The sequence below is a fragment of the Ambystoma mexicanum genome, chromosome 13, assembly GCF_040938575.1.
Source record: "Ambystoma mexicanum isolate Mex_15411 chromosome 13, UKY_AmexF1_1, whole genome shotgun sequence".
Taxonomy (NCBI): Eukaryota; Metazoa; Chordata; class Amphibia; order Caudata; family Ambystomatidae; genus Ambystoma; species Ambystoma mexicanum.
The window spans coordinates 595,999,868-596,021,746 of NC_090938.1; the positions used below are offsets into that span (position 1 = coordinate 595,999,868).

Below are 21,879 nucleotides of genomic sequence, written 5' to 3' on the forward strand. Positions count from 1 at the left end.
CACCCCGCTGCTGGAAATTGTGGGAAACTGCTCAGCTTTGCCAGCTAAAAGCTACAGCTACTTATGTCCTGCTCCTCGGGTCTTTATTGAGAAATCCTAGAGCAATGCTTAACTTTGGATTTCCACCGCTGCAGCAGTCAGAATGACTAAGACTAAGTTAAACAAGCATTGGCAATGCCAACAGTTTGGACTTTGGTGCAGGCATGGGAAAGGCACTTGCCAGGCACAGCTGTAGTGGTATTAACTGGCTATTGATGGTAGCAGGTGCCACATGGTGCGGGTACCTAGGCATCTAATAGCAGTGCCTGGCAAATGCCTAATACATATACACAAGCCAAAACTGCTTTCCCATTGCTTGTTTGAATAAGACTTCAGTGAAGGACACGCAGAGTGCTTATAAAGAGTTACTGAAGACAACCTGGTTAGGACATTTTTATTACACCAGTAGTAGGTTTACAACTCTAATCAAACCATTAACTCTCAGACGACTGCTTTGAAAAAACACTGGCAGGCACTTTGAGGGAAAAGTTTGATGGTAAATCAAGCTCAAAGTTCCCAGGAGAAGGTATTTTGGCGGGGAGGGGCAGGATCTGGCTGGGAATGGTCATATGGATTAGCATGGCCCTGGGCAAATAACCAAACCACACCTACAAGCTGTGTGTCCCTCATATGCCATTCCTCCCTAGCTATACTCTAATGCAATAGTTTCAACTTATAGGTGGCGCAAGTGCAACCTAATAGCCCGAGCTAAAAATGTAGTTTAAACTTTTCTAGCTGTGAATTTCAAAGGGGGGTTGGGGGGAGTTTGTTTGCTTGCACACATTGCGCATTTTTTATGTTGCTCTTAGTTTGTGAACCCACCTTCCTGCATTTGCTTCCTTTTTCAGGCACACTGCTCGAGCCTGGAGATTGTGGAACAGATCTACAAACACAATCCCATTCTGCGGCACACCGCCAGCCCACTCTACGCCTCGCTGCTGCCCTTCTCCTATGGCACGAAAGTGGACCAAAGCAGTGAGTAGAGGGGCTTTGGTGGGCTTGTTTGGCAGTGGGGGCGGGGTGCTGGGTTAAAGCTGGCAATAAGAGATGTGGTGGAATTTCATTTGTTCTATTCATCGAATTGAAAAATGTCATGCTTTTTCCTGCAACAATACTCCCGTATTTTAATAAAACCAGGAGGTTTTCAATATATTTCTTAATCAGTAATCAATTCAATATGAATCTTAAAATTGCTTTTATTAATTGTTACTATAACCTATCCCCCTCCTTTTCCTTTTGTTTCCGTGTTTGTCTAATCTTCACTCCTTGTTCGTCTCATAATGCCAACTATATTGAATCTAAGCATTATACTTTGTTGAATTTTTTACTCGAATATACTTCTGCAATTGTATACATTTCAATAAAAATGTATTACACAAAAAAAGCTGCCAATAAGAATCTTATTATGTTAATGTTAAAGGATACTTGTACCGCGCTGTGGCGGATCTGAAAAAGGGAAAAGGGGGTGGGGTGAGTTAGTGGGATCGAACGGGGAAAGGTGCAAGAGAGCAGTGATGTGCTGTTGGCAGCTTCAGTTCGGTTAGCACCGTTCGCTGAGCTTGGTTTTGCCTTTTGGTTGGTAGCCGTTGTGTCCTGTTGTGAGAAGGTTTGTGAACGCAGATGTGCTTTTGAAGTGAGCCCGGGCTTCCAAGCGCGCTAGTGAACTTTGGCTCCTTTATGAGCGATTGCCTTGTGAGTTGGTGTGATCCTGCCGGCTCACCTGTGCACATGACCTTTTACCTTTGCTGCTCACCGGCACAGATTGCCTCTGTAGCCTCTTTCCTGCAGACCTGTAACCGGGATTTCTTGAACTCGCATAGCTGACCGGGGAGCCTTGCCTTAAATAGCACACATGCGGCTTCTCACCTGAGCAGATGCATGTGGTGGATGCTGCGTGCCTATACTCGCCTGATTCAATATTTCCACCTGTACTGGTGTAGCCAAGCACAGCTATGCTTAGTTATTGTTATCTGTTGTCTGTCATGACTAGTGCCCCTATGCCTTACAGGCCTCTGATTAGCGCTATATATATATATATATATATATACATATATACATGACTGGGCTTCTGGATGTGTGACGAGTCAGCATGAGCCAACTTGCTGCTGGTCCCTCCCTAAAGGGGGGCTAGCCTGGCGAGGCCCGGACCGGGCTCCAACGGGGGCTCCAGCCTGTCCCCCCTTTTGGGCCGGTACCCCCGGATGCCACAAGCCCCACCATGGCTGCCCAGTGGCAATAAAAAAAATGGGCATTTCATTCCATTTTGCCTGCGCCGCACAGGCAAAATGGAAATAAAAACTCATATATGAAAATAAATTAACGCAGCCCTGATGGTGGCTCGCCAGGGCCGTGTTTAATTTTGTTACTTTTTCTTGGGGAGCCAGGGATTTCATGGGCTCGGTCTCTGTTGGGGTGCTAGGATCAGGCCTGACCCCCAGGCTCGGCCCTACTGTTGAAATCCCTGACTCCCCCGGCTCTATCCTTTCTTACCATATCTAACATCCCTGCTTTTAGTGGGGGGGTGGGGCAGGGGCGCTGCCCTCCCTCTTTCTACTACCCAATCACAGTGTACTGCTTTGCTGTCGTCCTCCGTTCTGCTCCTCCCCCTATAGCCTTTTGGGAGGCCATCTTGTGCACCCAGTACTTCAAGTTGGCTGGGGCCTGCCGGGGCCCGTGGTCCCACCACAACATTGGCGCAATGCATTATCCCGTCGCGGCCACAGCCACGACGGGAAATGCGCCCGCCATTGGGTCAGGCAAGCTGACAGAAGTGCCAGCCAGCCCCAGCTTCGCTGTAGCTGGCTGGCACTCCTGTCAGTCACTGTAACTTCCTCCGGTGACCCCTCGCACGAGGGGTCACCAGAGGACCATGGGCGTAATTTTAGGGGGGGCAGGGGTGTTTGTCCCCCCAACTTTCATGGCGCACCATTTTGTCCCCATTCGTTTGGCTGGGGCACCTTTTCTTCAGATGTCATGTCCCCCCCCAACATTTTCTTCAAAGTTACTCCACTGCAGAGGACGTTACTGTGCCTTTGTTTCCCCAGGTCGCCGAGGCGTCTTTAACCCTCGGCGAACCTGGGGACTCCTCGGCATATTTCGAGGTTTATAAAAGATGGCGTGAATTGTGCACTTTTCAAGCCATCTTTTATAAACATAGAAATGTTTAACAAAGATGTACACAAACCATAAGGTACGCACACAAATATATAAATGCTATACACTTGTGTGCGTACCTTACTATGGGCCTCATTACGACCCAGGCGGTAAGTTACCGCCTGGGCCGTGACTTTACCACCATGGCGTAAACTACGTTTACGCCATGGTGGTTGGCGGACTTACCGCCCCATTCCGACCTTGGCGGGGCGGTAAGTCCCCAATCCCCATTTACCCTTCCCCATTCCCATTTTTGCCCCATAGGGCATAATGGGAGTGGGGAAGGCGTTAATTACGCCACCGTAAATTACGGTGGCGTAATTAACTCCATGGTCCCTTAGCGCCATGGATTTTAACACCTGCTAAAAGCAGGTGTTAAAAGCACCATGGCGCTAGGGGACCTCGTAATTGGCGGTAAGGGGTCGGCGCAGCTAACGCTGGCGTAAACCCCTTACCGCCAGGGTCGTAATGAGGCCCTATGTATTTTTCAAGCCATCTTGAAGTACACAAACCATAATAAGGCACGTAAATGTATATAAATGTAAGTAAGCCATCTTTTATAAACATAGAAATATGTTACATATTTCTATGTTTATAAAAGAGGGCTTGCATACTACACAAACCATAGTAAGGTACGAATACAAATATATACAATATTTGCGTACCTTACTATGGTTTGTGTACGTTTTTAAGGCTACGCCCATCCCACAAGCCACGCCCCCCAAATGAGGCCCCTCCCGATTTCTTACCCACTTAAAGCCCTGCTTGCACCCCTGTCCCACCCCGAATCGCCACTTTACCTGCCCATGAGCACCTCTTGTTTTTACAAGCTCCTCCCAAAGCCTTGCCAGGCAGAAGTGCTGGTTCCAGGGTCCCACGCCGGCAACCACTTTCAATAGTTGCCGGGCTGCACGGCGCTGAGTTAGCCCACCTATTGCTTTTCACACCGAGATCTTTCGCCTCTGGTGCTTGTAATACCTGGTGGCCAGGCTGTAACTAATGGCAACTGCTGCTTGACTCGGTAAAGACCCTCTATTCACTGAAACCTTTCACCTCACTCTAGTGGGCTGTTACCAGTCAGTATTGCCCGCCGATCTGGCGGCGTTTGTCGCCAAAATATTCTTATGACAGAAAACCCCACTAGTCCCTGTCCATATTCTTCATTTATTAATGTCATGCAATTGCTAACTGCTGTAGTTACAATTAAATACATCATTGTTTACATATTAAAAGTGTGCAACTTTTTAATTATTATGCTGCTCTCCTTCTTGGTGTTCCAGCTAATCACCTGGCTTCTCTGAGCTCGATCAATCTGCTGTTTGTCTTTCTCCTGCCACTTCTGTCTCTTGCTCTGTCCTCTTAGTGATGGCTGACTTGTGACTCTCGCCTGTGATTCCATGTTCTCTGTGTTGTCTTTGCATGCAAGTCCTGGCACTTCCGTATCCTCCTGCCCTGATGTCTTGTCATTCTCCTCCCGTGCTTTCTGATCACAATCTCACTTTATTGGGACTGTTCCCCCTCCCCTTTGCAGTTTGCGCCCAATCACGTTTCCGTGTTTCCTCCCTTCTGGCTCCCAAATGCTGGAATCAACTTCAAGCTTGCGGTTTGCTCTCTTCCCTCGTGATGTCCGTTTGTATAGTTTACTTCCTCTGCTTCAGCGCTTTGGTGAAGGTGCTTCATTTTCTTTTGTTTTCATATTTTTTTTGTGTGTGAAGTGGTTATGGCTAGTGAAAACAAGCCTTTTGCACTGTATATAAGACACACACAATGCATCAGTGCTTAAGATGAAAGAAATGAATCAAATGTCATCATAAGTAAATTAAGCAAACAGTAATTCAGCCTCAGAAATATCCATTAGGCTCATGACATTAAATCGCAACAATAAAACATTAAGATTCAAATCAAGTACAAAGTGAGACAAGGATGTTCTTAGCGTGGAGCCAGGTGCTTAATTAAGTACAAATAAAATACAAAATGGTGGCACCTGATGACTGGGTGCATTCCAGATAGACGGCAGTACTCCAATTCTTAGCACATTTGCTCATGGGGCAGGGGAGGGCTATGGTTCCTCGTGGGTCGGAGGTGCGTGGGGGGCATTCCAACATCAGTGGGGTAATAATGCAGCTATACAATGATCACTCAGTGGGGTTGAGGACTCCATTCATTGCACTCCTTCCCCTTCCCGGTTGCACATTTCTTTTTGAGTGAATAATAATAATTAATAATGTATTTCTTATATAGTGCTTGCTGCACACCCATAGGTCTCAGAGCGCTCAAATAACAGAAGACGTTACTATCCCACAGAGTGGTACTTGTTTTATAGACCTCGGAAGGATGAATGGCTGAGTGGATCCTGCTGGGATTCGAATCTGCCACAGCCGGCTGCATACAGCTATCAGTGGAGAGCGCTTAGCACGCTGTGCTATCTGCCGACTAATGTCCATTAAACAAAGCGTTCGAACTTTAAAGGTGGCTTTACCCTGTGTTTACAGAAACCGCGTGTTATAGGTCGGGGGTCTCCTATTATTTTCTTTGTACCTGATCACAACCCGAATAGATTCGTCTTCCCAGATGCCTTCACGTTGGGCACCGAGAGCGTACCACGGTACCTCCGCCCATTCACTCAGTGGCACGAAAACCTAAGGCAGCCAGAGGCCGCTGGAAATTGATGACCTTCCTGTGCCTACCTCCTGTAGTCCGTCTTCTTGTCTGATCCTGTAGTCGGGTCATGTGGGATTTCACAAGGGTCCAATACAATCGTGAGCTCAGAGTGTAGGGGGGACTGTCTCCTCCTTGCTGGAATGCTGGTGAAAATCCCAGACCGCTGCCCTCCAGCGGGCCATCCTGTGGGTCCCTGGAAGGGCGGAGAGGGCCACGAGCTGGGCACCTCTCTAAAAGGTTCCTCAGGGCTTGGGTTGGCCCCAATCCTGTGCTTATCCGACATGGTTGTGTCTTCAGACCCCAATCTACCACGCTCACCATTGCACTGTGACCGTGAGAACACATGAGAAAATCTCACGCTGTCCTTTCATCAGTATTGCACAAGCACACACTCCCATGAATTAAAGGGAGCACCCATTTAATGATTAGCACACACTTCCAGGAATCCTTGTGGCAGCCACCAATAAGTGACCGGTTAATCCCCCAGTCAAATGCCACACTGACCCTCCTGAGCGCAGGTTCAGAGTCCAGTATGTGACTCTTTGGGGACACGACGGACGTCTGGAAACATGCACCAAAAAATGGTGCATTGGAAGTAAAAGAAAAAACTTGCAGTAGGCGCAGACAGAAGGCGCTAAGAATTACAAGGTTAAGTTTGAGATAAATAAATAAGGCAAAGGGGTAAAGCTGGAGACAATAGCACAAAAGAAAGGATACAACTGCAGGTAGAAAAAGGACTGTTGAAGCAGGCAGAGAAAATTGCAGGCCCAAAATGTCTGGATGCTTTATTGGCGGCCAATTATAGGCGTTTAAGGGCCCGATTCATGGCATTTTTTTGCATGCTGAAAAGTGACTTTGCACCGCTGACACAAACCCTGATTCACGGAACTGTGCATGTATTATTGCAGTGCAGCGTCTGTGCAAAGTCCGTGCATAGTCATTTTTGCAGAACAAAATGACTTTCCACTGCAAAAAATCAGGCTTTGTGTCAGCTGGGCAAAGTTAATTTTCGCAGCGCAAAGTCACTTTGAACCGTGCAAAACATTCCATGAATCGGGCCCTAAATGTACTGTAGTGAAGTAAGCCGGCAGCCCACAGATTCCAGGAGCCTATACCCTATGTCGACTCCCACTAGGAAGTGGTTTGCATATGCAGCGCACCGATTCCAGATGGAAGTCCTGGGCACATGTGCATCACGCTGCTTCCTTGATTGAACCGGGGTGGGGTCATCTGCGTGCCTTTGTCTTCAACATGGAAGGGGTGTTTGCATGGGCACTGATTCCTGGTGGGCGAGATGGTAGCCTGTGCACTAGGCTGATTTCAGGAGACCAGTGGTTGCTGGCACTGCCTGCTGCACTCTGCATCCCCATACACCATGCTGGTCCCAAAAAACAAGGGGGGTCCTGGGAGTCCCAAGGGGGGTCCTGGGAGTCCCTCTGCCAGACATTAGTCCTGGTTATGGGAGACTTACCCAGAGTCTTTAGCTCACTATCTTACTCTCTACAGAGGAGAAATATCCCAAACATATCAGTCTTTATCCTGCCCTAGGGCAGTCCAGTTCCGAAATGCTAAGCAATTCTCCTCTGAACAAGAGTACCAACAGCAACCCCAGACACGTGTTTCGGTCTGGTTGGACTTCATCAGTAGGGTGGAGCTGTGCCTCTCTAAGTATAGTGAGCAAGGGGTCCACGTCTGGATTCCCCTAGTCACTTAGGGTGAGACCCAAAGTTACTTAGATATGCAAAAAACAAGGGGGGTCCTGGGAGTCCCTCTGCCGGACATTAGTCCCGGTTACAAGACACTTACCCATGCTGGAAAGAGTTGGTGCACTTACACCATGCTTTTCAGAGAATGGGAGCACTGAGTAGACCTGCTTCATGCTGATTCCAAGTGCAGTGCAGTGCAGGTGCAGAGTGGATGTCAGCCGGGACGGAACAGGTAGGTGGAAGCGAGCCAGGCTAATTCCAGGCGGGAAGTGCTCGGTGGATAATGTGGATCATTGCACTTTTAAGTTATTGTAACCGCATTCTTAAGTCAAAGCGCCTAGATACCTCCTGGTTTATGTGCGCTATATAAATACCAAAATAAAATAAATGTGAACCACGCTGATTCCAATAGGGGTGTGGAAACACGGCTGGGGACCAGGCTGAGCATAGGTTGGCAGTAATGAGGATTCCCAGTGGTGGAAATGGAAACAAATAAAGGGAGAGCCCACAAGGGCCGGGGCGGGGGCATAATTTGAAGGAGGGGGTGGAGTTTCCAAGAGGTCGCAGCTGGCAGTTGAACTTTTCTCAAAGGAAATGTTCAAATAATAGTTTTAAAATGGTGCAATTTTTGTCATGCTGCTTCTTTGCAAACTCCACACTGTACATCAATTGCACTGTAAATCACTTCCATGCTAGTGGTGCACACAAAATACGGTTGGTAATGCAGTGATTTTTAGTACATTAAGGGATCCATAGGTACGCTCTACAGAAATAGGCTACCAGGGGAGCTCAGCAGGTTGAGACAGAGTTGCTGAAATGTAATATATTAAAAACTGGTTGTTAATCGTATGAATTTTTGCAATTCCTTATAAAAAAAAGCCAAGTGCTATAAAGTGTGTTTGCCAGGGCATGGGTTGAGCTGGTCGCTGGGTTATATTCAGGGCGGAAGTGGGAGTACTTCTGCCCTTGTAGTGGAAATCAAAAGTTGGCACCCATGAACCCATACATTTTCTAATAACTGCTGTCAGCACAACAAAAGCATTTACTTGCGATTAGCAGTTTGACAGGCATATCATATAACCTGTTATAAAACGCAAAGGAAGGGACACACAAATGACAGGTTGTTTTTGTGATAGTCGAACAAAAAAAAAAAACACATTTCAAAGAAAACGAGTCAATTTATTTTATTTATTTCATTTGTAAAGAGCACATACAACCCAGAGGCACCGAGGCGCTGTTGGAGGTACAAGTCAAGGAGACATGCTTAGTCATACGGTCATGTATTTGTCGAGTAGACACAAAGGAGCAATGGGAGTATTATGGTTACATTAGAGCATAACAAAATCATACATGTTGGTAATACTATATGTTATGTTATGTTACTTGGCATTTCTATAGCGCCGTATGTATCATTGGAATGATCCCAAAGCGCTGGTAGGTTGAACGCCCTCAGGAACCATAGTTCAAGTCAGAGAGAGAAAGAGTCATAAGGTGCATGTGTGCACCCGATATGTGTGCAGCTGGTGTGGTAGTTGTATGATAGCTGCTTCTTAGCGGTAGGTGCAGCGCTTGGGAGGTCGGGTATATGTGTTCATTCTGGAGGGATGAAGCCCAGACTGATTTGTGGCTGCGTTAGGCCTGAGGAGCCGCTTAAGCTAGCAGTGTGCTTAGCTTATGTTTAATTAGGATGATGAGGAGTATGTGGCTGGTGTTAGTATGAGAACAACTATACCGAATGTGTCATAGTATCGCTGTGTTCTAGTTGCGTGTTGGTGTATAGGAGAGAGTAAGCATGGTGGTGTAATATGGTGGTTATCAGTTCCATCCACTCCATCTGTTCCATCCACTCCATCTGTTTCATCCACTCCATCTGTTCCATTCAATTCATCTGTTCATCCATTCGATCTGTTCCGTCTACTCCACCTGTTCCGTCTACTCCACCTGTTCCGTCTACTCCAACTGTTCCGTCCACTCCACCTGTTCTGTCCACTCCACCTGTTCTGTCCACTCCACCTGTTCCGTCCACTCCATCCGTTCCATCCACTCCATCCGTTCCATCCACTCTGCCTGTTTCATCCACTCTGCCTGTTTCATCCACTCTGCCTGTTTCATCCACTCTGCCTGTTCCATCCATTCCATCTGTTCCATCCACTCCATTTGTTTCATCCACTCCTTCGGTTCAGTCTACTGCTGGTGAAGTATTGTTAATTAGCTGACAAAATGGGCGTGGTGGGCAGAGGGGGTAGCAGGTTAGGAGAAGAGCCAAGTTTTGAGAGCTTTATGACGATCCAGTAGGATTTCTCAGCTCTCAGGGTTTGGGGCCGGGGGGGTCATTCCAGAGTGTGGCAGCACGGTAGGGGAAGCTGGAGCCTCCAGCTTTGCATCTCCTCCCTTTAGGCACAACAAATCTGTCCATCTAGGGGGTCCTGGTGGTCCCTGAGGCATGGGCTTTGGTGATTCTTTGGGCGAGGTATGGGGGTGCTGTATTGGAGAGGCACTTGCGGGTAATGGGTAGTGTTTTGAAGGTGATCCGCTCCTGGATGGGGAGCCAGTGAGCTTCTCTTCTAGCTCTGGAGATGTGTTCTTGTTTCGGGATATTAAGGGCTGCTCCCGGGGCGTTATTTTGTATGACTTGAAGTTTATGAATATTTCCAGCTGAGGTGCCTGTAAATAAGATGTTAAAATAGATGATCTTGGAGCCAATGATAACCTGGTCAAGGGTAAGGCAGTTTTTGTTAGTGAGGATGGGTCTAGCTGCGTTGAGGACCTTAGTGGAGTATGCTGCAGAAGAGGCAATGGCGCGTATGCTGCAGAAGAGGCAATGGCTCTTACTTGTCTGGACATGGTGAGCCAGGCATCAAGGTAGACTCCTAGTGTCTTTACTGTGGTTGAGACAGGAATTATACACTTCTCGATCTGGAAGGAAGGGTATTGTTTGTTAAGCGACTTACATGCATTGGTTGTGGCGACAATTAAGATTTCTGTCTTGTCGCTGTTGAGGCAAAGATGGTTAGCTGCCATTCATGCCTGAATTGTGGAATAGCTGTTGTTGAGGGTAATGGAGTCATCTGTGTAATTGACTGAGAGTGGGATCAGGTTTTGCGTGTCGTCAGCATAGTTGGTGTAAGCTATGCCGAGGTAGTCTGGGACGTTAGAGTGGCCTGATGAAAATATTGTATAGGATGGGGGCGATACAGGACCCTTGGGGTACACCGCAGGTATATGCCTAGGGTCAATGCAAGTTTAAGCAGCATTTTTGAGTTTCAATATGACTTTTCTTTTTTTCTCTATGAAATTGTAAGATGCATATTTGGAAAACAGGGTGCCCAGCATGTAGAAAGCCTGTTTTTAACAGGGACGCCCCCCACCCCAGTGATAGTCATGGCCCATTGATTCCTGTGTTGTCCCTTTCAGGCCAGAAGAAAAAAAACAGGCTGAGCAAATGGAGCCTGCAACTGCAGAATGACGGCTGGGGAAATGAGCACAGAGCAGATTAGGTCACTGAGCCTTCCCTCGGCGAAGCTGAGGGCTCGGTAAAGCCTTGTCGGGGCTGATGCAGGCCGGGTCCGAGATCCGGCAAGACGTCTGATGCCGGATCTCGTACCCGTAATGATCCGGCCCATTGACCAGCGCTGAGGACGGTCACCTGGCTGATCCAGGAGGGCAGTGGTGGGTGGACCTGCGATTACATAGCCTCAGAGGCGTTGCTAGGGGGGGGCTAAGGGGGCTATAGCCCCTGATCTTTTGGTTGTAGCCCCGGATAGAATCTCAGGAGCTACAACCAAAAGGCAGCTAGCCGCCAGTCCCGACAGTTCCGACATCAGCGTAGCCCCGGGTCTTTTGAAGACCTAGCAACACCCCTGCATAGCCTGTGCAGCTGCAGAGGTGCCCTAACTCTCCTGGTGCCTTTTCAGACTCTGCATGCTCTATGTGGACACTTTTGGAAAGCTGGAGAGGAAAAGCATGTGTCAGGGCCGTGTGGAGGTCATGGCATGTCTTTCACGTCTTGCATGCGATCTCACAGAAACTCCCCACGTGCAAAAGAAGAGGGCGATGAAATATGTTCTTTGTCAAGTTAGCAGGCAATGATGAAATTGTGACCTGATCAAAACAAGTGGGCCAGAAATATCTGACTTTGGTGTAATGCAGAGAAACGTTTAGCCCAAGCTTCTGTCTAGTTTTAGGAAGGGCGAAGAACACCAACTGTTAGAATTCTGATTGCAAAAGCAGTATCCACTGCCTTATTCTAAAAAGGAATTGTCAAATGCTAGAATGCTGGCACTGGGTGGAAGACCCACTGCTAGAATGCTGGCACTGAACGCAAGGCCCACTGCTAGAATGCTGGGACTGGACGGAAGGCCCACTGCTAGCATGCTGGCACTGAATGGAAGGCCCACTGCTAGAATGCTGCCACTGAAAGGAAGGTCCACTGCTAGAATGCTGGCACTGAACAGAAGGCCCACTGCTAGAATGCTGGCACTGAACAGAAGGCCCACTACTAGAATGCTGGCACTGGACAGAAGGCCCACTGCTAGAATGCTGGGACTGGACAGAAGGCCCACTGCTAGAATGCTGGCACTGGATGGAAGACCCACTGCTAGAATGCTGGCACTGAACGCAAGGCCCACTGCTAAAATTCTGGCACTGAACGGAAGGCCCACTGCTAGAATTCTGGCACTGAACGGAAGGTCCACTGCTAGAATTCTGGCACTGAAAGGAAGGCCCAATGCTAGAATGCTGCCACTGAACGGAAGGCCCACTGCTAGAATGCTGGCAATGAACGGAAGTCCCACTGCTAGAATGCTGGCACTGAATGGAAGGCCCACTGCTAGAATGCTGGCACTGGATGGAAGACCCACTGCTAGAATGCTGGCACTGAACGCAAGGCCCACTGCTAGAATTCTGGCACTGGATGGAAGACCCACTGCTAGAATGCTGGCACTGAACGCAAGGCCCACTGCTAGAATTCTGGCACTGGATGGAAGACCCACTGCTAGAATGCTGGCACTGAACGCAAGGCCCACTGCTAGAATTCTGGCACTGAACGGAAGGCCCACTGCTAGAATTCTGGCACTGAACGGAAGGTCCACTGCTAGAATTCTGGCACTGAAAGGAAGGTCCACTGCTAGAATGCTGCCACTGAAAGGAAGGTCCACTGCTAGAATGCTGGCACTGAACAGAAGGCCCACTGCTAGAATGCTGGCACTGAACGGAAGGCCCACTGCTAGAATGCTGCCACTGAACGGAAGGCCCACTGCTAGAATGCTGGCAATGAACGGAAGTCCCACTGCTAGAATGCTGGCACTGAAAGGAAGGCCCACTGCTAGAATGCTGGCACTGGTCGGAAGGCCCACTGCTAGAATGCTGGCACTGGTCGGAAGGCTCACTGCTAGAAAGCTGGCACTGAACAGAAGTCCCACTGCTAGAATGCTGGCACTGAACGGAAGGCCCACTGCTAGAAAGCTGGCACTGAACGGAAGGCCCACTGCTAGAAAGCTGGCACTGAATGGAAGGCCCACTGCTAGAATGCTGGCACTGAACGGAAGGCACACTGCTAGAAAGCTGGCACTGAACGGAAGGCACACTGCTAGAAAGCTGGCACTGAACGAAAGGCCCACTGATAGAATGCTGGCACTGAAAGGAAGGCCCACTACTGGAATGCTGGCACTGAAAGGAAGGCCCACTGATAGAATGCTGCCACTGAAAGGAAGGCCCACTACTGGAATGATGGCACTGACCAGAAGGCCCACTGCTCGGATGCTGACACTGAACAGAAAGCCCATTGCTAGGATGATGGCACTGAACGGAAGGCCCACTGCTAGAATGCTGTCACTGAACGGAAGGCCCACTGCTAGAATGCTGGCAATGAACGCAAGTCCCACTGCTAGAATGCTGGCACTGAACGGAAGGCCCACTGCTAGAATGCTGGTACTGAACGGAAGGCCCACTGCTAGAATGCTGGCACTGAACGCAAGGCACACTGCTAGAATGCTGGCACTGGTCGGAAGTCCCACTGCTAGAATGCTGGCACTGGACGGAAGGCGCACTGCTAGAAAGCTGGCACTGAACGGAATGCCCACTGATAGAATGCTGGCACTGAACGGAAGGCCCACTGCTAGGATGCTGGCACTGAACGGAAGACCCACTGCTAGGATGCTGGCGTTGAATGGAAGGCCCACTACTGGAATGCTGGCACTGAACCGAAGGCCCACTGCTCGGATGCTGACACTGAACAGAAGGCCCACTGCTAGGATGCTGACACTGAGCGAAGTCCCACTGCTAGAATGCTGACACTGAACAGAAGGCCCACTGCTAGGATGCTGACACTGAGCGGAAGACCCAGTGCCAGAATGCTGGCACTGAAAGGAAGGCCCACTGCTAGAATGCTTGCACTGAAAGGAAGGCCCATTGCTAGAATGCTGGCACTGAAAGGAAGGCCCACTGCTAGAATGCTGGCACTGAAAAGAAGATCAACTGCTAGAATGCTGGCACTGAACAGAAGGCCCACTGCTAGGATGCTGGCACTGAACGGAAGGCCCACTGCTAGTATGCTGGCACTGAAAAGAAGTCCCACTGCTAGGATGCTGGCACTGAAAAGAAGGCCCACTGGTAGGATGCTGGCACTGAAAAGAAGACCCCCTGCTAGAATTCTGGCATTGAATGGAAGGCCCACTGCTAGAATTCTGGCACTGAATGGAAGGCCCACTGCTAGAATGCTGGCACTGGATGGAAGGCCCAATGCTAGAACGCTGACACTGAAAGGAAGGCCCACTGCTAGAACGCTGACACTGAAAAGAAGATCAACTGCTAGAATGCTGGCACTGAAAAGAAGGCCCACTGCTAGGATGCTGGCACTGAAAAAAAGACCCACTGCTAGAATTCTGGCACTGGATGGAAGGCCCACTGCTAGAATGCTGGCACTGGATGGAAGGCCCACTGCTAGAACGCTGGCACTGGAAGGAAGGCCCACTGCTAGAATTCTGGCAATGAACGGAAGGCCCAATGCTAGAAAGCTGGCACTGGACAGAAGGCCCAAATGCTAGAAAGCTGGCACTGAACAGAAGGCCCACTGCTAGTAAGCTGGCACTGGACGGTTTACCCACTGTTAGAATTCGGACCCTAAAAGCAGTACCTACTGCTAGATTTCAAGGCCTAAAAAGAATACCCACTGCTAGAATTATGACCATAAAGGGATATCCATGTCCTAGAATTCTTGCCATAAAAGAATAGTCACTGTTAAAATGCTGACCCTTCAAGGTATACCCACTGTTAAAATTCGGGACTGAAAAAAATAACCGCTGTTAAATTTCTCGCCCCAATAGAATTTTGGTCTTAAGAGTAGATCTGAAAGTTATACCCTATGTTGAGCAATGCGCCTGTGAACTGAATACATTTTGTTCGAATTCCAACCCTAATAAGAACACGCAGTGTTAGAACACTGGCCCCAGAAGATGTGTGCACTGCTAGAATTCCGGCCCCGCAAAGTATACGCACTTTTGGAATAGTAACTTTGAAAGCAATACCCGCCATTCGAATACTGGCCCTCAAACGAATACTTGCGGATCGCATTTGTGTCCTGAAATACATTGCCTCTGTTAGATGTTTGGCTGATAATAATATGGCAATGACCCCCCCGATTTGGGGTGCCGCACAAGACTGCCAACAGCCCACCAACCGAAGCCTAGCCAGGCCAGAGCGAAGCAAGCTCCTCGACGAGGGCTGTCGGCCGAGACCGGCCATGTTGGCCCCACGACAAGTGATAGCCACTCGCACCCCGTTGTTCATCCGGGGTGTGAATGTTGGACTTTTTTTCCGGGAGATGGGCTCCGCGTGGAATGTGTGAGCCCATACACCCGAAGAAAAAAAAATTAAAATAAATGTGCGCCACCATAAAAAAGGACGTTGTCCCTTTTCCATTTCTATGCTGGCCGCGGGCAGGAGGAGTGCCGGGACGGTCCAGCAGGCATGTGGAGGATGGGGGGAGGTGGGGTTAGGATTGTTTTTGGGGGTCGGGGAAGGGTGGGGAGGCATTGGGGCGAGATTTCCTGTTGCCTCCCCACAATCAAGAGGGCGCCAAAGGACCTCGGGTGACTGGAAACAACCGGCATTACACAACGTGCTCTTGCCCGCTGTTCCAGCCCTTCCCCGGGTGCGACTACCAGCTATCAGAAGTCTAGCTCTGAAAATAATTCTCACTAATGGAATTATAGCTGTGAAGGAAAACTTGCTGTCCTAATCCTGACCTTGGAAAGAACAGCTACTATCGCGAGAATACTGGCCCTAGATGCAATATGCACGGGTGGAACTCTGACTGGAAAGGAACCCCCCCACTGTTAGAAGTTGGACCCTGAAAGCAATGCCCACATTTTTCATTTTGGCTCTAAAAAATACTCAATGTTGGGTATTGAACCTTTAAAGAATACCCGCTGTTAGAATTTTGACAGTGAAATTCTACCCCTGAATGCTCACTGGGAAAACGCTAACAGTAAATAACCACTGTTAGAAGAGTCCTAAAGCCCCACTGCTTTTAATAATAGAGCCCCTGGAGACCATGGAAATGGCAGCGGTGTGTGGTATAAATCAACATAACGCTCATGTTTGCCCAGGTCTAATTCTCATCCTAAATACCCACTGCTAGAAGTCTGAGCCCTGAAGCAGCACCACTTCTATAATGAGGACCACGATTACCCACTCTTTTCATTACTTGAGTAATCAATTTGGAATGAAATAATTTTGACTCCGAAGACCCACTGTGAGAATTCTGAGCGTGTGTTTTCGGGATTCTGACCATGCACACCCACACTGTCATGATTCTGACAGTGCACATACCCATTGTTGTAATTCTGACTGTGCATATACCCGCTGTCAGGATTCTGACTGTGTATATACCCACTGTCATGATTCTTACCATGCATATACCCACTGTCGTGATTCTTACCGTGTATATACCCGCTGTCATGCTTCTGACCGTGCATATACCCGCTGTCATCAGTCTGACCGTGCATAAACTCGCTGTCATGCTTCTGACCATGCATATACCCGCTGTCATGCTTCTGACTGTGCATATACCCGCTGTCATGATTGTGACTGTGTATATACCCACTGTCATGATTCTTACCGTGCATATACCCACTGTCATCAGTCTGACCGTGCATATACCCACTGTCATGCTTCTGACTGTGCATATACCCACTGTCATCAGTCTGACCGTGCATATACCCCCCGCTGTCATGCTTCTGACTGTGCATATACCCGCTGTCATGATTCTGACTGTGTATATACCCACTGTCATGATTCTTACCGTGCATATACCCACTGTCATCAGTCTGACGGTGCATATACCCGCTGTCATGCTTCTGACTGTGCATATACCCACTGTCATCAGTCTGACCGGGCATATACCCGCTGTCATGCTTCTGACTGTGCATATACCCACTGTCATCAGTCTGACCGTGCATATACCCGCTGTCATGCTTCTGACTGTGCATATACCCACTGTCATCAGTCTGACCGTGCAAATACCCGCTGTCATGCTTCTGACTGTGCATATACCCACTGCATTCAGTGTGACCGTGCATATACCCGCTGTCATGCTTCTGACCGTGCATATACCCGCTGTCATGCTTCTGACCGTGCATATACCCGCTGTCATGATTCGGACTGTGCATATACCCGCTGTCATTATTCTGACCGTGCATATACCCGCTGTCATGATTCAGACTGTGCATTTACCTGCTGTCATGATTCTGACCGCGCATACACCCGCTGTCATCATTCTGACTGTGCATATACCCACTGTCATGATTCTGAGCATGCATATACCCGCTGTCATGATTCTGACCGTGCATATACCTGCTGTCATGATTCTGACCGTGCATATACCCGCTGTCATGATTCTGACCGTGCATATACCCGCTGTCATGATTATGACTTTGCATATACCCACTGTCCTGATTCAGATCGTGTATATACCTGCTGTCATGATTTTTACCGTGCATATTCCTTCTGTCATGATTCTGACCGTTCATACACCCACTGTCATTTTTCTGACCATGCATATACCCATTCTGACTGTGCATATACCCGCTGTCATGCTTCTGACCGTGCATATACCCACTGTCATCAGTCTGACCGTGCATATACCCGCTGTCATGCTTCTGACCGTGCATATACCCGCTGTCATGCTTCTGACCGTGCATATGCCCGCTGTCATGCTTCTGACCGTGCATACGCCCGCTGTCATGAGTCTGACCGTGCATACGCCCGCTGTCATGAGTCTGACCGTGCATACACCTGCTGTCATGAGTCTGACCGTGCATACGCCCGCTGTCATGATTCTGACCGTGCATACACCTGCTGTCATGAGCCTGACCGTGCATATACCCGCTGTCATGCTTCTGACCGAGCATATACCCGCTGTCATGCTTCTGACCGAGCATATACCCGCTGTCATGCTTCTGGATCTGGACCCACTCCCAGGACGCCAGTGGGAGATGCGTCCGGCACGATGAGGAGGAAAGGATCCTGCTATAAATCCCGCAACTCATTTCTTGTGCAGATGATGACGTGCCGGTAATTGCATTGCGCTGGAGCTCCATTAACCTTCAGGAGTCCGCAGGAGAGCCGACCTGCAGATCTTCTTCTCTGCCATATCAGTGTTTGGCAGCAGCCTCCCGAAAGGCCATCTCAGCAGACTCCCCTCCTCCGGGCCCCTGACTGACAGACACCAGCTTTTAATAGCAATGCAGCAGTGGCAGCGCCAGAGCCGCTATTGATTGGTGGCCAGGCCGGTAATGCTCTTCCTTGTGTCATTGTCCTTGACGCAGTTTTGCAAAGAGGCTGAATGCTTCCTGATTGGCTGTTCTCTTTTTGGACGGATGGCGTTGGGGGGGTTAACCCTATGGCTTCTCTATGAGGAGAGGAGCACTCGAGCCCCCCCTCCCCCAACACACACACTTGAATGAAATGATTTGAAATCTCCAGGACGTGACCAACGCCCCAGTCCTCTCCTTTTGCAATGAGGCACCAACTTCAGGGGGAGGCCAGATATCTGGCCCATGCCTCTTGCAATCCAAGGACATCTCTGTGAGAAGGCCAGCACTCTAGACCTCCTTAATTAAGTCATGACCTCTCTAGGTGGAGACAAGCACTCTAGCCCACTCCTCTTGCAATCAAATGACGTCTCTGCGAGAAGGCCAGCACTCTAGACCTCCTCAATTAAGTCATGACCTCTCTAGGTGGAGACAAGCACTCTAGCCCACTCCTCTTGCAATCAAATGACGTCTCTGCAAGAAGGCCAGCACTCTAGACCTCCTCAATTAAGTCATGACCTCTCTAGGTGGAGACAAGCACTCTAGCCCACTCCTCTTGCAATCCAAGGACACATCGCTGTGAGAAGGCCACACCTTGTTATAATCCTTAGGAATCTCTAGGAGGGGGTGAGGGCTCTAACCCCGGCCTATTCTCATAATACAGCAACCCTAGGAGGAGACGATCACTGTAGCCATTGCCTGTTGTGATCATATGACCTCTCTAGGTGCAGGCAAGTACTCTTACCCCCCCCCTCTACCCCCGTGCAATCGTGACAGCTGTGGAAGGGGCCATAACTGAACATCCCTAGCTCTGACCTCATGCACATCTGTAGCAGGCGTCGAGCACTCTTGCCCTCACCTCTCACAAACTTGTGGCTGACCCTGAAGCCCTCCTCTCTCAGCTCTCGAGGGGGGGTGGGCAGTCTTAGCCCCTGCATCATGATGAATCTGACCCCTCTGGGAGGAGACGAGCACTCCTGCCTGCTGTAAGGTGAAATGGGCGGCTCTACGCGTGGACAAGCACTGTAGCCCTCTCCTGCTGCAAGTGGCTGCCTTAGCTGGTGGTGGTGAATAGGTGGCACCCGTGTGCTTCTTTGCTGTGTCGCCCCTGCCCTGTCTTGGCACACTCCAGATCTAGAACGCTCCACAACCAAGTAAGAGATGGCAACCGCAATGATTCTGCCCCCTGGCGCCCCACTGTCATCTGTGATTTGCTATGAGTTTGCTCCAAGGTTCACCACCCTAATTCTGCCCGTTGGTGTCGCGCCATTATTTTGTATTGTGTTGGGATTTACGCCCTGGTGTCCCGGCATAATTTGTGCTGTACTGTAACACTGCTCCCTGCTGTCAGGCCGTAATTCCGCCCCTTGCAAGATGTCCTTTACTATAATTGTGCTCCCTTGTGTCCCACAGTAATTTTGTCCCCTGGTGTCCCACTGTAATTTGCACTATAGTGTGATTTTCTCTGATGTCCCACAGTAACTCTGACTTTGGTATCCAACAGCCATTTCTGCATTCCTGTGATTTGGCTCCTGATGTCCCACTGTAATGTGTGCCCAGTTTTGTGATTTGCTCCCACCACTATCCAGATGTTGCCACAGACCCATTTGAAGGACTCCTGAAGTTGCCTCTGCTAGCCTCCCCACAGCAGGATTCTTATCTTGAATGCTGAAACACAATGTGCTCAGACCAACTAAGCTACACACACTCAGCAAGTTGATAGGACTCCCAAAAGGCATCGAACAAAGCTGGACAACTAAGTTACAAACTACAGCCCCGGCCAATACAGGCCAATCACTATGGGCTCATGATGCACCCTGCTGGACACAAAGGCCTCTGTGCTCTCGAAAGAGAACACCTAGAAACAGACCTCACAGCACTACCAGCCCGCTGGCATCAACACCACTGCAAAGGTAACTTTCATTTCAACCATCCACTCCCACTAGGCTAACACCCTCTCCCTTCCTTCAGATCTACAAGATCAACTGGAGGCCATGGAAATTGTATTGTATTCATCATTTATGTAATGCCATTTCCCCATTTGCATGGCCTCAATGCGCTTTGTGGATGGAAGGGTTCTAAGAGTTTAGTTTAGGATGTGTGTGTGTGCGCGTTCTGCCACGATTAGGACCTAGGGGGGGCTGGCTAGGCTCCAGTAAGCAACCCAAATGGCAACTGAGTGTATATTAAAAAACTAACATAAAATAACATAAAACCCCCGCCTCCACTGTATGCTAACTTTCTTTACTCTCCGTGTCCATGTCCCTCTTCCAAACATAGAGCTGGTCTCTGAGTGGGACTACTTGCGCTCCTGGAAGGAATCTAGTTTCCGCCCATTTAGGGACACCTTTTTTTTCCCCGTCACCAGTTGCCTGGCCATCAAGGCTTTACAAAAATAGCCATGAATGACAATTCTGGTTTCCCGATTCAGAAGCGCAAGTGGAAACCTGTACGGTGCACGGCCACCAGTCCACCAAACTGAGCCTGCAGAATCATGTACCCGGAAAATTTGTAGTACCATGGCGGTGGGTTAGTGTGGACTTTGGCACTATATAATCAGATACAATCTTTCTGGTTGTCTTAGACAAATGGTGTAGGTAGGGTAGGTACAATAATTCTGGTTGTCTTGGATGAATGGTGTCGGTAGGGTAGGTACAATCTGTCCAGTTGTCTTGGACGAATGGTGTTGGTAGGGTAGGTACAATCTTTCCAGTTGTCTTGGACGAATGGTGTAGGTAGGATAGGTAAAATCCTTCTGGTTGTCTTGGACGAATGGTGTAGGTAGGGTAGGTACAATCTTTCCAGTTGTCTTGGACGAATGGTGTAGGTAGGGAGGTACAACCATTCTGGTTGTCTTGGATAAATGGTGTAGGTAGGGTAGGTACAATCATTCTGGGTGTCTTGGATGAATGGTGTAGGTAAGGAGGTACAACCATTCTGGTTGTCTTGGATAAATGGTGTAGGTAGGGTAGGTACAATCATTCTGGGTGTCTTGGATGAATGGTGTAGGTAGGGTAGGCTGAAATTGAATTTGAGGTATCAATTCTGACAACTGCAGTCCTACCTATACTTGAAAACATTTTCGAAACCCAGGGCCTCCCACGTCTCTCTGAACAGACAATAGTCAGCCCTCCAATTTTAGGAGTTTTCTGACCTACACGTACACCATGCAAAAACTAATAACTCCAGGATGGCTGCGTACCAATGGTGATGTCGAGCGTTTCATGAGGACATTGGCCAATACAGGTCCGGGGCCTAGAATAGAAAGGGCTTCATATAAATTCTGTAGAGTACACCCTGCAACTTGGTACTCTTTAAAGGGGGTTGCCCTGGCAGAGGCATTTATGGGAAAACTGGTCTGAGGGGTGCTACCCAGTCTGCTGTCATGATAGGCCACCACCATCATGAATGACCGAGAGCATCACAAGCGAGAAGAAGCAGCTGCACTGCTCTGCAAGGGAAAGCGTGCTGGTGGGAGACTTGCTTCTCATGAAGAACCGATATCCCAC

The 21,879-nt window shown here is 49.0% G+C and overlaps 1 protein-coding gene across 2 annotated transcripts in view; it reads left to right on the forward strand.

Annotated features, from left to right (window-relative positions):
* Window positions 1-21,879, forward strand: part of PLEKHH3 (pleckstrin homology, MyTH4 and FERM domain containing H3) — a 315,427-nt gene that overhangs the window by 245,920 nt on the left and 47,628 nt on the right. For both annotated transcript variants that reach the window (XM_069634421.1, XM_069634422.1), the window contains exon 6: window positions 888-1,014. In XM_069634421.1, the coding sequence (XP_069490522.1) occupies window positions 888-1,014 (127 nt within the window). The remainder of the gene's footprint in view (window positions 1-887; window positions 1,015-21,879) is intronic.